The sequence below is a fragment of the Muscardinus avellanarius genome (assembly GCF_963383645.1).
Source record: "Muscardinus avellanarius genome assembly, chromosome: 11".
NCBI lineage: Eukaryota > Metazoa > Chordata > Mammalia > Rodentia > Gliridae > Muscardinus > Muscardinus avellanarius.
The window spans coordinates 51,064,543-51,078,067 of record NC_137797.1 but is presented as its reverse complement, the minus strand read 5'-3'; the positions used below and the strand labels follow the sequence as shown (position 1 = coordinate 51,078,067).

At 33.7% G+C, this 13,525-nt stretch overlaps 1 protein-coding gene across 5 annotated transcripts in view; it reads left to right on the top strand.

Moving 5' to 3' along the window:
- Positions 1-357: 357 nt before the first annotated feature.
- CNOT2 (CCR4-NOT transcription complex subunit 2) overlaps positions 358-13,525 on the top strand; it is a gene marked incomplete at its 5' end in the record, with an annotated part of 63,542 nt that continues 50,374 nt past the window's right edge. For all 5 annotated transcript variants that reach the window (XM_080705239.1, XM_080705238.1, XM_080705240.1 and 2 more), the window contains one exon: positions 358-405. In XM_080705239.1, coding sequence (XP_080561365.1) covers positions 358-405 — 48 coding nt within the window. The remainder of the gene's footprint in view (positions 406-13,525) is intronic.

Below are 13,525 nucleotides of genomic sequence, written 5' to 3'. Positions count from 1 at the left end.
ATCTCAGTAAAGTATGTCCACCAGTTTAGCCCTCCTTACATGGTTAAGAGGAAAGATGGGTTATAGTATATATAAGAGAGAGAGAGAGAGAGAGAGAGAGAGAGAGAGAGAGAGAGAGAATATATGAGTGTGTGTGTGTGTGTGTGTGTGTGTGTGTGTGTGTGTGTGAGAGAGAGGGGGGGGGGTATGTTGGTTATTTTTGCTACTGTTCATATATTTACATGTTAGTAATTTTGATGGCTTTTGGATAATTCCACTCTAGAGGGAGAACTGGTGGGCGGTCCTTCCTGTGACACGACCCTTGAGTGACAGTTCTATTTGATTGCCTCCAGTACTGTGAGGAAAGGACACGACTCTATGGTGAGGACTGATGGACATACATTATCTGAGAAAAGAAACTACCAGGTAAGACTTTTTTTTTCCTTTTTCTCAATTGGTTATATAGCTGAGCTGTATAAATGTGTTACATTTAATTGGAACTAGTAGATTTCAATGTATATAATTTGGAAATATTGGGTTATAATTTTAAGATATGTATTAGATTTGACAGCTGTAATAGCTGGGACCATTTTTCAAAATAAAGCATATTCATAATAATTGTATTTTAAAAGATTTCAACCCAAATTTTCTGATAATTATGTCAATATTTAGATTATTTGATAATAATTTATGACTTTGTGGTTGGATTAAAAGGTAGTAGCTCATAAAACAGTGTTGATTGTTTTTACAGATATCCCTAAAAAACTAATATCGCTCTTAGGCTCTATCTTGTATAGTGAGCATCACAAAAAGATAGCCAAAATAGGATAAACTATAGAATGAATAGAAATGACACACATAGGGGTTTTAAAGACCCAAATTCTATTGAATGTGTATTAGTTTTCTATCCTCACAATTCTAGATTATTATTTTCTCATTTAATAAGTTAACATTTCTTTTTCTTTGTGAGCTTTTAAAAGGTGAATTTGAAAGATAGTACTAGTTAAAGTGATTTTTTTAAAAAAACATTCTAATTTATTTTTAAAAATTTTTAAAGGAAAACCCTGTCTTACTCATTTCATAGTGACCCATTATATAGTAATCTGGAATAGAGAAGAGTTTAAAGCTAAAGTAGAAATAAACTTTTAGGCTTCCTACACAGATCTCTGTATCTCTAACCTTCCTCCCACCCTCACTCTACCAGTTTTATTCCTCTAGGTTGTGAAGGCAGCTAGTGTGATAACAGCAGCTTTGGTTAACTACTCATGTATTTACCAGTCATTTATTTTAGCTCAGTTAATCATTCCATCGAGTTGGGAAAGTGAGCAATAGAGAAAATTTTAAATGAGTTTTTATGCTTATAATAGTAAAGACCTATGAGTGTAATATTTAGGGTCTGGTTTGGGCACTACTTGTAATAAAAAATCTTTTCATATTTAACCTTTCTAGTGTTTCACCTAACTTGATATATGAGGTTTCTTGTCAGATCTTTATAGTTTTAATAAGCCAGAGTAAGCTGGAGCTCTGCTGAATCAGTTCTCCCTGTAATCATTTTTTCTGATTTGTCCTCATAGACTTGACCAACATAGACTTTGGTATTATTTGTTCTTGGTGTAGCTTCTCCTACCTTACAACCACTTCCAACAAGGTTGACTCAAGATTTTGATTGGTCAAACTTCTTGAGCTTTTGCATCTTTTGGTAGGTTCTGAGAAATTAATATTAGAATATTGTGATTCTAAATTCTAGAATATTGTAATTCTATGTGGCATTTCAGGGCACGTTATCTAGTTTGTAAAGCATGAGTACAGAATTTTTGTGTGGTTATATAGTATAGTTAATTTGCCTTACAGAACTATATTCATATAGAATTCCAAAATTTATGCTGAAATCTTGAAGAAAGGAACAAAACAATTTTTTTTTGTACATGAAGAGATTTGCCTGTTCTTGCTTGTGCCACTCTCAAAGTGCTCTATTATTCCAGTTTCGTTGTTCAAAAATAATACAAGTTTTTGAGCTTACCTGAAAAAATAGATTCTTAGTTAGGATTTGGCTGACTGAAATTATTTTCCCTTTTCTCTTTTGTTATATAATGGTGCTTAATGGATATTGACATATTCTTTGAAAATTCTTCAGCCTGGATCGTAAAATTATTATTTTTTTAAGTCTACTGAAAAGAGTATGTATAGAAATGTAATCTCCTTTTTAGTATTATGATGAACACATTAAGAGCATACGGGATAGTCAAAGGAGTATCAATTAAATCGCTAAAATAGCATTTGTATTTTTGCTATTAACTCTTTCAAGTTTATATTTTAGTGCCTAGATTTATAACTTTTTTCTTTTTTTTCTTTTTTCTTTTTTTTTTTTTGCGGTACTGGGGGTGGAACCCAGAGGCTTTCTACCTCCAGGCTATACTCCCAGACTTATTTTCTATTTTATTTGGAAACAGGGTCTCACTAAGTTGCTGAGAGCCTCACTAAGTAGCTGAGGCTGGCTTCAAACCTGTGCGATCCTCCTGTCTCAGCCTCCCAAGAGCGGGGATTACAAGCGTGCACTACCATGCCCGGCTATAACTTTTCATTTATCTTTGAGGGCCTTTGCTTCTGAAGGACACTTGATGCTTATATCTATTCAAACATCTGGACAGTAGGCTAATATTCTGGAGTTTAACATGAAATATATCTCTCCAGCTCTTATTTCTTTATAGACCTGATTAAAGCTGTAGGAATTTAGGAAGATACAGTCCCTCAGCTCTGTGCTAAAAGTGATTTTCATGTATACATAGATTGAAGTATTGGGGTTTTTTTTAATAGTAGTAATCTACTTTGCATGTTTTGTTTTTCTTTATAAATTTAAGCCTATTTAAGTACTCGCCATTTGAATATAGTAATTGAGGTTTATTTACATAGATTGGTGTGTTCAGGTAATAACAGTTTATTTAAATGATCCACAGTTCCTTCTGTTTGGAAGTATTATTAAGCTTTTTCTGAGTATATGTAATGTCAATTGTTTTGCTAGAATATTTTATCTTCCTTGAATTTATATCCTCTTATCCTAGATATCAACATGCACAAACCTAAATCCTTTTCTTATTTAAGGTTCTAAACATTACAGTTTTTCTGCATTCCAATCCCCCACATGCTTTTACTTTCCCAGTGCCTCTTCCGTTACTTCCTACAGTGGAGTTTCTAATTTTGTAATATAAAGCTCTTTTTAATACCTCTGCTTTGCACTTTTACACTTCAAGTCTTGTATTGCTTCTCTTTATTTAATGCCTCACCTTTTTTCACATGATTCATGAGAATTTGGTTTCATGCTTTCCAGAAGCCATTCTATGATATCAGTGCTCTTTCTACTTTCATAGATTTTTGCATACTTCTAGTTTACTGCTTTCCATAATATATGGCAGTCATCTATTTGCCAGTTGTATTTCTTTAGACTTGTGCTGTTCAAAACTATTGGCATCAGTCTGAAATGGCTATATAAATTTATAATCATAAATTGAATAATATTAAAAGTTTGGTTTTTCAGTCACATAAGCCACATTTAAAATGTTTAATAGCTACATGCTGTTAATGGCTTCCATATTGAACAGTGCAAATTAGAATATTTCCACTAATGTAGAAAATTGCTTTAGATAGTGCTGCTATATAAGTAAGCTTCTTCTTTTTTTTTTTTTTTTTTTTTTTGCAGTAGTGGGGATTGAACCCAAGGGCATTGTACCCCTGAGCTATGTCCCAACCATATTTTTTCTTATTAATTTTGAAACAGGGTCTCACTAAGTTGTGGAGTAGTAGTTGAGGCTAGCTGTAAACCTAAGATCCTCCTGTCTCAGCCTCTTAAGTACTGAGATTACAAACTGTACCACCACACCCGGCTAAGTAAACTTCTTGAAACTAGAACCATCTCTGTTTATTTTGGTACTGCCAGTACACAGCATAATGCCTGGTATATAGTTAGGCATTCTTTGTATGTTGTTTCTACAAAATTAAATAAAATAATGAAACAGACCGAGGGTGGTGGCGCATTTTTAATCCCAGCCTTTCTGAGGCTAAGACTCAGGGTCAGCTTCAGCAACTTAGTGACACCCTGTTTCTAGATAAAAAAATAAAATCAGACTGAGAATATAGCTTGGAGGTAGACTGCCCCTTGGGTTCAATCCCAGTAAACTCCTCCCCCCAAAAACAGTGAGACAAGGGAAAGGAAGAAATGGGGAAATATGCTAGGTAACTACTACTGCTATTCCCAAGATTTTTAGGTGTTATTGTGAATAGAAAATTTTGATATGAGGTAATTTTTTATTAATTTTTAAGTCATAGAATATATTATTTTGAAAATATTGACAAAACATGAAAATACAGTGTGAAAGTTCATCTTTACAACTTTACTCATAACTGTTGTGTATCTTTTCAGATTTTTTCTACTTGACTATTTGAGTAGAGAAATGATTTATTGTCTTTGTTTTTAACAAGTATGATTTTACAGATTGCTCATTCTACTTATAGAGATATTTTCATGTCTCATCTCTTCCTCTGCCTTCTTTTCCAGAAGTAATCATTAGTTGGAATTTGGTATTTTATTCTTCTTAGTTTAATATTTTTATTACATATGTGTTTCCACATATACAGGTGCATCTTCCATTATGTATAGCAATTTAGAAAGTGGTGCCTTCGTTCCATTGTTTTGTATTTGTGGTTTTTGTTTGTTTTGTTTTTAAATGTTGCTGGGAATTGAACTCAGGGACTGTACCTAAGCTCTGCCCTCCACCCTTTTTAAATTTTATTTATTTATTTATTTATTTATTTATTTATTTATTTTGTGATACTGGGGATTGAACCTAGGGGCATTCTACCTCTGAGCTACACCCCCTAGCCCTATTTTTTATTCTTTTATTTTAAAACAGGGTATCACTAAGTTGAAGAGGGTCTCACTAAGTAGCTGAGGCTGGCTGTGAACCTGTGATCCTCCTTCAGCCCTTCAAGTAGTAAGGTTATAAGCAAGGGCCACCATGACTGGCAAAATTATCTTTTTTATGTGCTTTTTATTGGTGCATTAGAGTCTCACATTAAAATGTAAATCATGTTGACAATGACATACATGCACACAGCACTGAAGATGGCGGTGTAGTTCTTTTTAATCTTTCTGAATTCCCACATAAATAGAATAACTAGATAGTGCTTGTAACCCCATGTTGGTAGATAAGAACTAAAAGAAACTCATATATTTATCAGTTATTTTTCTGGATAAAAAAGTAGAGATAAGCATTAAAATGTTTGGTGGACCTAAATACAGTAAGCCAGTTTGAAATTGAGACAGATTCTGCCATTAAATAAGTATTATAAGAGATTCATGATGAGGATAGAGGGACCAGAGCAGCCCAGTTGTGAACTCTTGAGAGGGATCCATCAGTGCTTTCATTTTGGCCCCATTAAGGAAAGGGATCAAAACCGAAGCAGTACATGGACAACAAAGGCAATTGAAAGAAAAGGTCCAGATAAAAATGGAATAGGGGAAAAGAGTAAGAAAAATCTTAAGAAAACAAGCCATTATATTTTCAGACTCTGCATGAAAACAAAAGAGTTAGAGAAGTTATCTGAAACAAAGCCATATTTTAAAATTTCAGGAATATTAAATTCACAAGAAGTCTTCTAGTAATATGTTTGGGATTGCTCGTATTGATCTGATGGTCAATAATGTCAGAATTTAATTTTTCCCCCAGTCTACTGAGGTGGTGTTTGAAAAGTCTTTTCTTATTGAAATTAAGTCGTCTACATAGTCTTTTAAAGGATTTTTATTTTGCCGTTCATATCTTAAATTGATTTTTGTATATGGTGAGAGTTAGGAATTCATTTTACTTTTTTCTGTATATAGATAATTATATGAGCATCATGTGTTGATTTGCTCACCTACCTTAAATAATCAGTGCTAGCTCTCTATCTCTGCTGTAAACCAGGTTTCCTTATATGAATAAATTTGATTCTTCTATATTATTTTACTTTGATGTGTTTGTCAATACCTATACTGATATTTTTTGAACTGCTATACCTTTGTGTTAAATGGTCCTGTCTGTATTTGTTAACTTTGGTCTTAACTAATGTCGTAACTTTTCTTGTCCATTTGCTGTATAACACATATAAAGCATTTTTGAAAACTATCCTCTGCCAAAAAATAATTTGTTTATAAGTAGAAGTGCATTGACTATCTTTACTGGCGAATAATTGTTAAGTTAATGATTTTTTTGAGTTGTAAATGATATCAGTATTCCTGTCAAAATACTTAAGTTATAAAATTGAATTTTGTATTTGTAAATGTTGTTAAAACCTATTTTTATTTTTATAATTTGCCTGAAGAGGTTTTTTGGTGTTTTCACATAAATAAGCATATCATTTGGAAATGGCAGCTTTGGAACTTCCTTTTATATTTTTTATGACTTGCATTTCTTTTCTGAACTCATTGGTACCTCTAATAAAATGTTGAAAAGAAGTATTGGTAGTAATCTTTCTCTTGTTACTTGTCTTACAGGGAAACTTTAAGTTGTCACCATTAAATATGATGTTTGATATAGGAATTTTTTATAGATACACTTGATTAGGATAAGGAAGTTGTTCATATTGCTTTTATTATATTTTTTCTGTAGAACATTTAATTTTTAAAATTTTTTATTGTGTGCCTTTCCTTGTTTTTTGACCAGTTATTCTAAGATTTATCAGTTTCACTAGAAATCAAATTTTAGCTTCATATAGTTTTTAAAATTTAATGTTTTCCTTTTAGATATTTATTTATTTATTTATTTATTTATTTATTTATTTATTTATTTTTGCGGTACTGGAGATGAAACCCAGGAGCATTCTACCTACGAGCCAACCCCCAGCCCTATTTTTTATTCTTTATTTTGAAACAGGGTCTCACTGAGTTGCAAAAGGCCTCACTAAGTAGCTGAGGCTGTCTGTGAACTCGGATCCTCCTGTTTCAGCCTCCAAATGCTGGAATTACAAGCGTGCGCCACCACGCCTGGCAAGAGTGTATTTTATTATTCTTTACTATTCTTTATTATTCTGTTTTATTATTATTTAATCTTAAGTGTTTTTAATTTTCCAAATTTACCAAGTTTGTCATGTGTTTCTGCCGTTGAATTTCATGTAATTCCCTTTTGGTTAGAGAATGTAATTAGTATAACATCAGATGTTTGTTTCTGTACTTAAAATGTTTTGGGGTGCTGAGTTTTTCTTTTTTATAGGTTCACCAAAAGTCATCTACTAATATTCACTATTTTGTTCACTACTGTATTCCTACCTCAGGAATATCATAAGACATATAGTAAGATACTCAGTAGATATTTGTTGGTTTGATAAATCAGGATTTTGTGAAGCATTTTTAATGATCTTAGAGTAGATCATTTTCTTTTTTTATATAGTTTGATGTACTATTAAATGAATAAGCACACAACTTTCTGTGATCCTTCTGACTCAACCTTCCAAATACTGGGAATACAGATGTACCACCACTATGTGCTGCTTATTTTTTATTTCTTTAATTTGTTTTTTCCTGTACTTTCTGCCCTATGGGAATTCTAGTTCCTCCTACTATTAGGTTGCCCTGAGGTTGTCCTCCATCTTATTGTTAATTTTTTCCTCTCTTTTATTTAGGATAACCCTTTGATATTATGTTTACTAGTCTATTTTTCAGCATGCCATTCTCCTCTCTTCTTTTTTATAGGAAATGAAATTATAACTCAATGTCACTTTCTACCTATTCTATCATCTGTGTTGTTGTAAATAGAAATGATGTCTATTTCTGTTGATTGTTGGAGGTTTTTCTCCCTGTTGTCTGTTGTATTTTATTGCTTCTTGCATGGCTAATGATTTTTACTTGGGTACCAGTCCTTGGTCACTTTATTCTTTGAGTATGTTCCTATTTCTTTCTATTTGGGGGCGGGGCAGGGGGCTTTGCTATTACAGTTCTTGAAATTTCTTTGGGTTGCCATTATTTTGAAAATATTTAAGCCTTTTGAGGCACTTTTTTTTTTTTTCTTTTTAGATGTTTCATTAAACAGAACCATAGTAGCCTTTAGGGCCAGTTTTTTACCAACTACTGACTTAGTGCTTTATTACATTGTGGATCATAATATTTTTCTATGCTGGTTGTTAAATAATTCCAAGCCCTGTTCTAATCCTGAGGACTTTTCTTTGAGGTAGCTCTTTCCCCAGTTTCTGGTAATTTCTGACATGCATGTGCTGAGCAGTACTTAGCTCAAGAGTTATGAGGCACCATATCTAAATCTCTAGAGCTCTTTCTCTGTATAGCTGTCTCCTGTCTAATACTCTAGCCTGCTTACTCTAGCTGTCTTGGACTACCCAGACTCTCAGCTTCAATTCTTCAATTCACAGAGATTTTTTGGTTCCACCTACCTGGGCTCCCTCTCCTTTCATAAGAAAGTTCAGGTCAGTAAATAAATTTCATTTCAAATATGGAGTCATCATAGCCCCAACTCTATTTAAAGTAAAGCAAAAAATAGGACCATTTTCCTGGAATTCCCTCCCTTGAGATTCCCTCTAATCTATAGGTACATAAATAGTCAAATAATTGGGCCATTTCTCTTGAATTCCCTGCCTCAAGATTGATTTCCTAGATTCTATAAGCCCATAAATTCAGTGGGTCATTCTGCTTCTCAGCTGAGGTAGTGATTTTATTAATTAAGATGGTCTACTGAAAATAGAATAGGATAATATGTTATCTCCTTATTGTTCAGTCTGGCTCAGTAAATTAAAGACAGTATAGTAAAATTCCAATAAAAAAAGGAAATATTTTTCAAGAAAAAATAAGCCTTTCTTCTTTTTTTTTTTTTTTGGTGGTACTGGGGTTCCTGGAACCCTTCTACTTCCGGGCTACACTCCCAGACCTATTTTTTATACTTTTTAATTTGGAAACAGGGTCTCATAAGCCAGCGCGCGCGGCTGGCTTCGAACCTGCGCAATCCTCCTGTCTCTGCCTCCCAAGCGCGGGGATTACAAGCATGCGCCACCACGCCCGGCAAGCCTTTCTTTTTTAGAGCCAGAAAGGCTCAGAAAAGAGTAGTCGGAGCATATAAAATTTTCAGCCTTTTGTACCAGGGTAAAGGTGCCGTGATAAAGCTAAGAGAGCATTATAAGTAGACTGAAGAACCCTGAGTTTGAGCCATTATTCTCACCTTCTACTTAGTCACTTTGAAATAGTTCTATACAGTCTTTGACACTATACTCATATTTAAGAGTGAGATCTTTTAAAGATGATTGATTGACTTTGTAAAACCATAGAAGGAATAAGGTAAATAGAAAATCTCCATTATCACACCATTGTAATAGATACTGCAGGCAGTATTTATGGAAAAATACCGTATTAGTGGGTGAAAATTTAAGGACAGTCAGATATTTGCATGTTGTCAAAGCACTTCTCTAAAACATTAATTTAAAAAAGGAAAAACATTAATATACAGTAGAGAAAACTGGCTGATATACCCCTTAACCAAGATCAACATTGCCTATAATAAGAAATGTTAACATATATGCTATGCTCATATATTGGAATATATGCAACATATATTATGCACTTGAGAAGGGCATATCACCTTTGTCTTGATGTGCCGTTAAAAATGTATAACGTTAAGCCAGGCGTGGTCGCACACGCTAGTAATCCCAGCACTTGGGAGGCTGAGACAGGAGAATTGCACAGATTCGAATCCAGCCTCAGCTACTTAGGCTCTCAGCAACTTAGTGAGACCCTGTTTCCAAATAAAGTATAAAATAGGTCTGGGAGCATAGCCTGGAGGTAGAAAAGCCCCTGGATTCCACCCCCAGTACCACACACACACACACACACACACACACACACACACACACACACACATACACACGCACAATAATGTATAACGTCAATCTGATTATGAGAAAACCAAAATTGTGGGTCATTCTACAAATAATTCGATATGACATTAATGTTGTAAAAAACAAGGAAAGACTTTGGTAAAGTCTTCAGTGGAGAAAACAAAGGAAACAAAACTAAATACAAGTGGTTGAGGAAAGGGTAATTCTAAATAGAGGAGACAGGGAAGTCCTCACTGAGGTAATTCAGTACCTGCAATAAGTGAAGCAGGAAGCCATGTGGATGTAGCTAGGGGAAGAGCATTTCTAGAGGTACAACTAATGCAAAGACTTGCAAACAGAATTGTGCCTGATGTGCTTGAGAAATAGCAAGGAAGCCACTGTGGTGGAGTACAGGAAAGTAACAAAGGAGAGTAGAAGTACCAAAGGGTGAGGGCCAAAGCCTTACCTTACCTTACCAATAGTGCAGGAAACCACTGTAGATTGTTTGTTTGTTTGTTTATTTATTGCTTCTTCCTTTCATTTGTGCTGTTCTGCTATTCTAAACATCAATTGAATAAAGTATGTAAGACTTTAAAGTCTAATATCTAGCTAGCATCTAGTACTTTTTGCAGTAGATGTTCAGTGAATGTTTATTGAATTTTTATGATCAGCCTTTAAATTGTTTTAAAAGTCCCATGGTTCCTTGCTGAAAGAAAACCTTTTATTTATAATTGTTTCATATGTAACCCAGGATTTTGATACGCATGTATATTTTTAAAATATAAGGATTTTAAAATAATTTGCACACTCAGTAATACCTATTTATGCTATTATCTTGAAATAACTATCAATTTTATTTGTTTTAGTACGTATAATAGAATCCATTTTCATCTGAATCAGTAGCTCACTTAAATTATTCAACAAGAAGTAAGGGGTGGGGTTATATAGCTCAGTAGTAGAGCTTGTTAGCATGCACAAGGCCCTGGGTTTGATCCACAGCATCGCAAAAAAGTACATTGCATGTTTCATTTAAATCCTCTGTTCAGTTATTTGTTTTAAAGTGTTTCTTCAGTCTTTTCTCTATCATGTAGTTTGATTAAAGTGCCCCTCTAATGGAATGGTCCTTATTTGTTTTTTATCAGCATAGGACACTTAATTAAATTATTCCCAAAGAATATACTCAAACATTATCTCTATTTATAATTTTATAAGTGCACTTGTTCATTTTTAGGAACATCCCTGTAGTCCAACTTTCATTGTGCTGGTTGATGATATTAGCATGTATGAGAGCATTAGTTTTAATACTGAGTATTCAGGAGAGCAAAAGGCTATATACATTGGAGTGGATAGGCAGAGTATTTGAACATATTTTCTTAACATTGTTTTCATGATGGCCAGGTAAGCCCTATCCTTGTATTTCCTGGAAAAAATGTGCAAGTTTATAGAGAGTGCTGCCTCTTTTTTTTTTTTTTTTTTTTTAAAGTAGTACTTTGAATTGGTGTGAAAGATATTTCTGGGGTTGGGTAATAATGAAGAAGTGAACAGGGAGTCATAATGTTGAAACTGGACATTCAGATCTTTATAGCATGATTTCCTTATTTTTCAAAGAGCAGAAGAATTCCATCGTTTATCATGTTCTGGTTGGACTCCTTTCTTATCGTTTGCTGGAGTTTGAACTTCAGAGCTATGGTGTCAACCCTGCTGTAATATCTCAGGGGAGCTCCTAGTGTGGGGCTGGTGCCATGGCTCACCCTCCAACCTTTCCTTCTTCACTTCAGCCTCCAGCTCTGAGCTTTCCAATCCCCAGAGTAGCAAATGTTGAAAGAAGTTACACAGGTAAGTATGTGATGGGGAAGCAAAAGGTACTGTCATCAGTTTTTTGAGGGTGGATGTTGGGCCATTTTATCAGTGAGTCTTTTTGTTAATTTAGAAATAATGTTTCTTTTAAATTATTTTCTTCATAAAACTGTTTTCATAAATTATTGCATAAAGGTAGTGTTCTAAGAAATAGTTTTGTTTATTCGGTATGAAATAGGAAAAAACTTTAAACTGAATAAACTAATTAATATTATAATGCAAAGAAAGAGTGTTAGATTAAAGAGTATAATAGGCCAGAAAACCCATGTTCAGAAGAGAAGCTGAGAAAAACAGGGAAGGCATAAATCTGTAAACTACAATTTTGCCACCTGAAACATGGACTCAGAAGGTGGCATGATTTTGTTCTACTAGCTTTAAACATACTGTTTTCTTTCCTGGGGTTTTAGTCAGGTAGCTGTTTTTAATCTCTGTGGAAGTAAATTTTAAACATCTTTGAAGTTTTGACAGGAGAACTCTGAGACATCTCTACTAATCTTTAGGTTTGAAGTTAACAAAAATAAGTATAGATGCAGTAAAAATATAATATCTGGTACACAGTTCAACAAATATTTGTTGAATGAACGAATACATTCACTAAGCTCTGGGAAGGGGGAGGGGAAGCACCAACACTTTGGGCACTTACTGTTTTTCTTCCTTGCACTGAAAATCTTGATAAAACAGTATAAATTTTTTTCTTGTGTCATATTTACAACTAATTTTGTAGGAATGAACTCTGTGTTTTAATCTTTTTTTTTTTTTTTTTTTGCGGTACTGGGGATGGAACCCAGGGTGTTTCTATCTCCAAACTACACCCCCAGTCCTATTTTTTAATATTTTTTTTGAAACAGGGTCTCACTGAATTACAAATGGCTTCGCTAAGAAGGTGAACCATGGTCCGACAACCATGATCTCCAGGTCTCTGCCTCTCAAATGCTGAGATTACAAGCATACGTCACCACACCCAGCTGTTTTAATCTCTTGAGGGTCTTGCTTCTCATGATGCTTTTGAAAATTGCTGCTTTAGCTTTCCCAGATCTATTCCATGTAATTCATATTCATATGTTTTATAGATTCTTTTCACATTTTAAAATAAACCCAGAAGAAACAAATGGCTAAATGGCTTATGATTATTAATATCTCATCAGAGTATGGGTGAGGCCTAAAGATACTGGAACAACACATATTTGGAATTTCAGGTATCAAAACAGGTCTCCAAAATGTAGAATCCTCAATAGTGTATCTCACCCTTTCTTTAAGTTTTAGCATTTTAAGATTTACTTAGTACCTTAAAGATATAGATCTCTCTCAGCAAAGTACACTATAGACTTATTTTTTCTCTGTATATTCAATATACCTTTCTCCTTCACTTTTTTATTAGACCAAACATTCTTTTCCTCCTTCTTTTAAGGATTGTTTAAAAGTATTCATTGTCATTGGAATATTTTCTTATGCTTAGAGGATTTGTTTTGTATTTTAAACTTAGAGATTTTTTACCATTACATGTCTCTCCATTTTTATTTTATACTTTTGCATCCTAGAATTTAAAAAAGAATGTACTACTTTAATTTCAGGCTTCATTACATGAGTTCTGAATTCATGTGTTGATTCATGATTGCTTATAATGGATACTAGTTATAGTTGATCCTTTAGTTTGATATATGATTGTGTACTTTTTTATGGATTAGCACTTTTTGAATGATTAGAGCTTTAATATTAGAGTTGTGAACTTTGAAATCTCACATGTTAGTGTTTCAGATTTGGATCTGTATGAGGCTTATTGGTGGAGGAGAGATTATGATTTTGGATAAGTACAAAATCTGTTTTTTCAAGTTGAAGCATGTAAAATGCT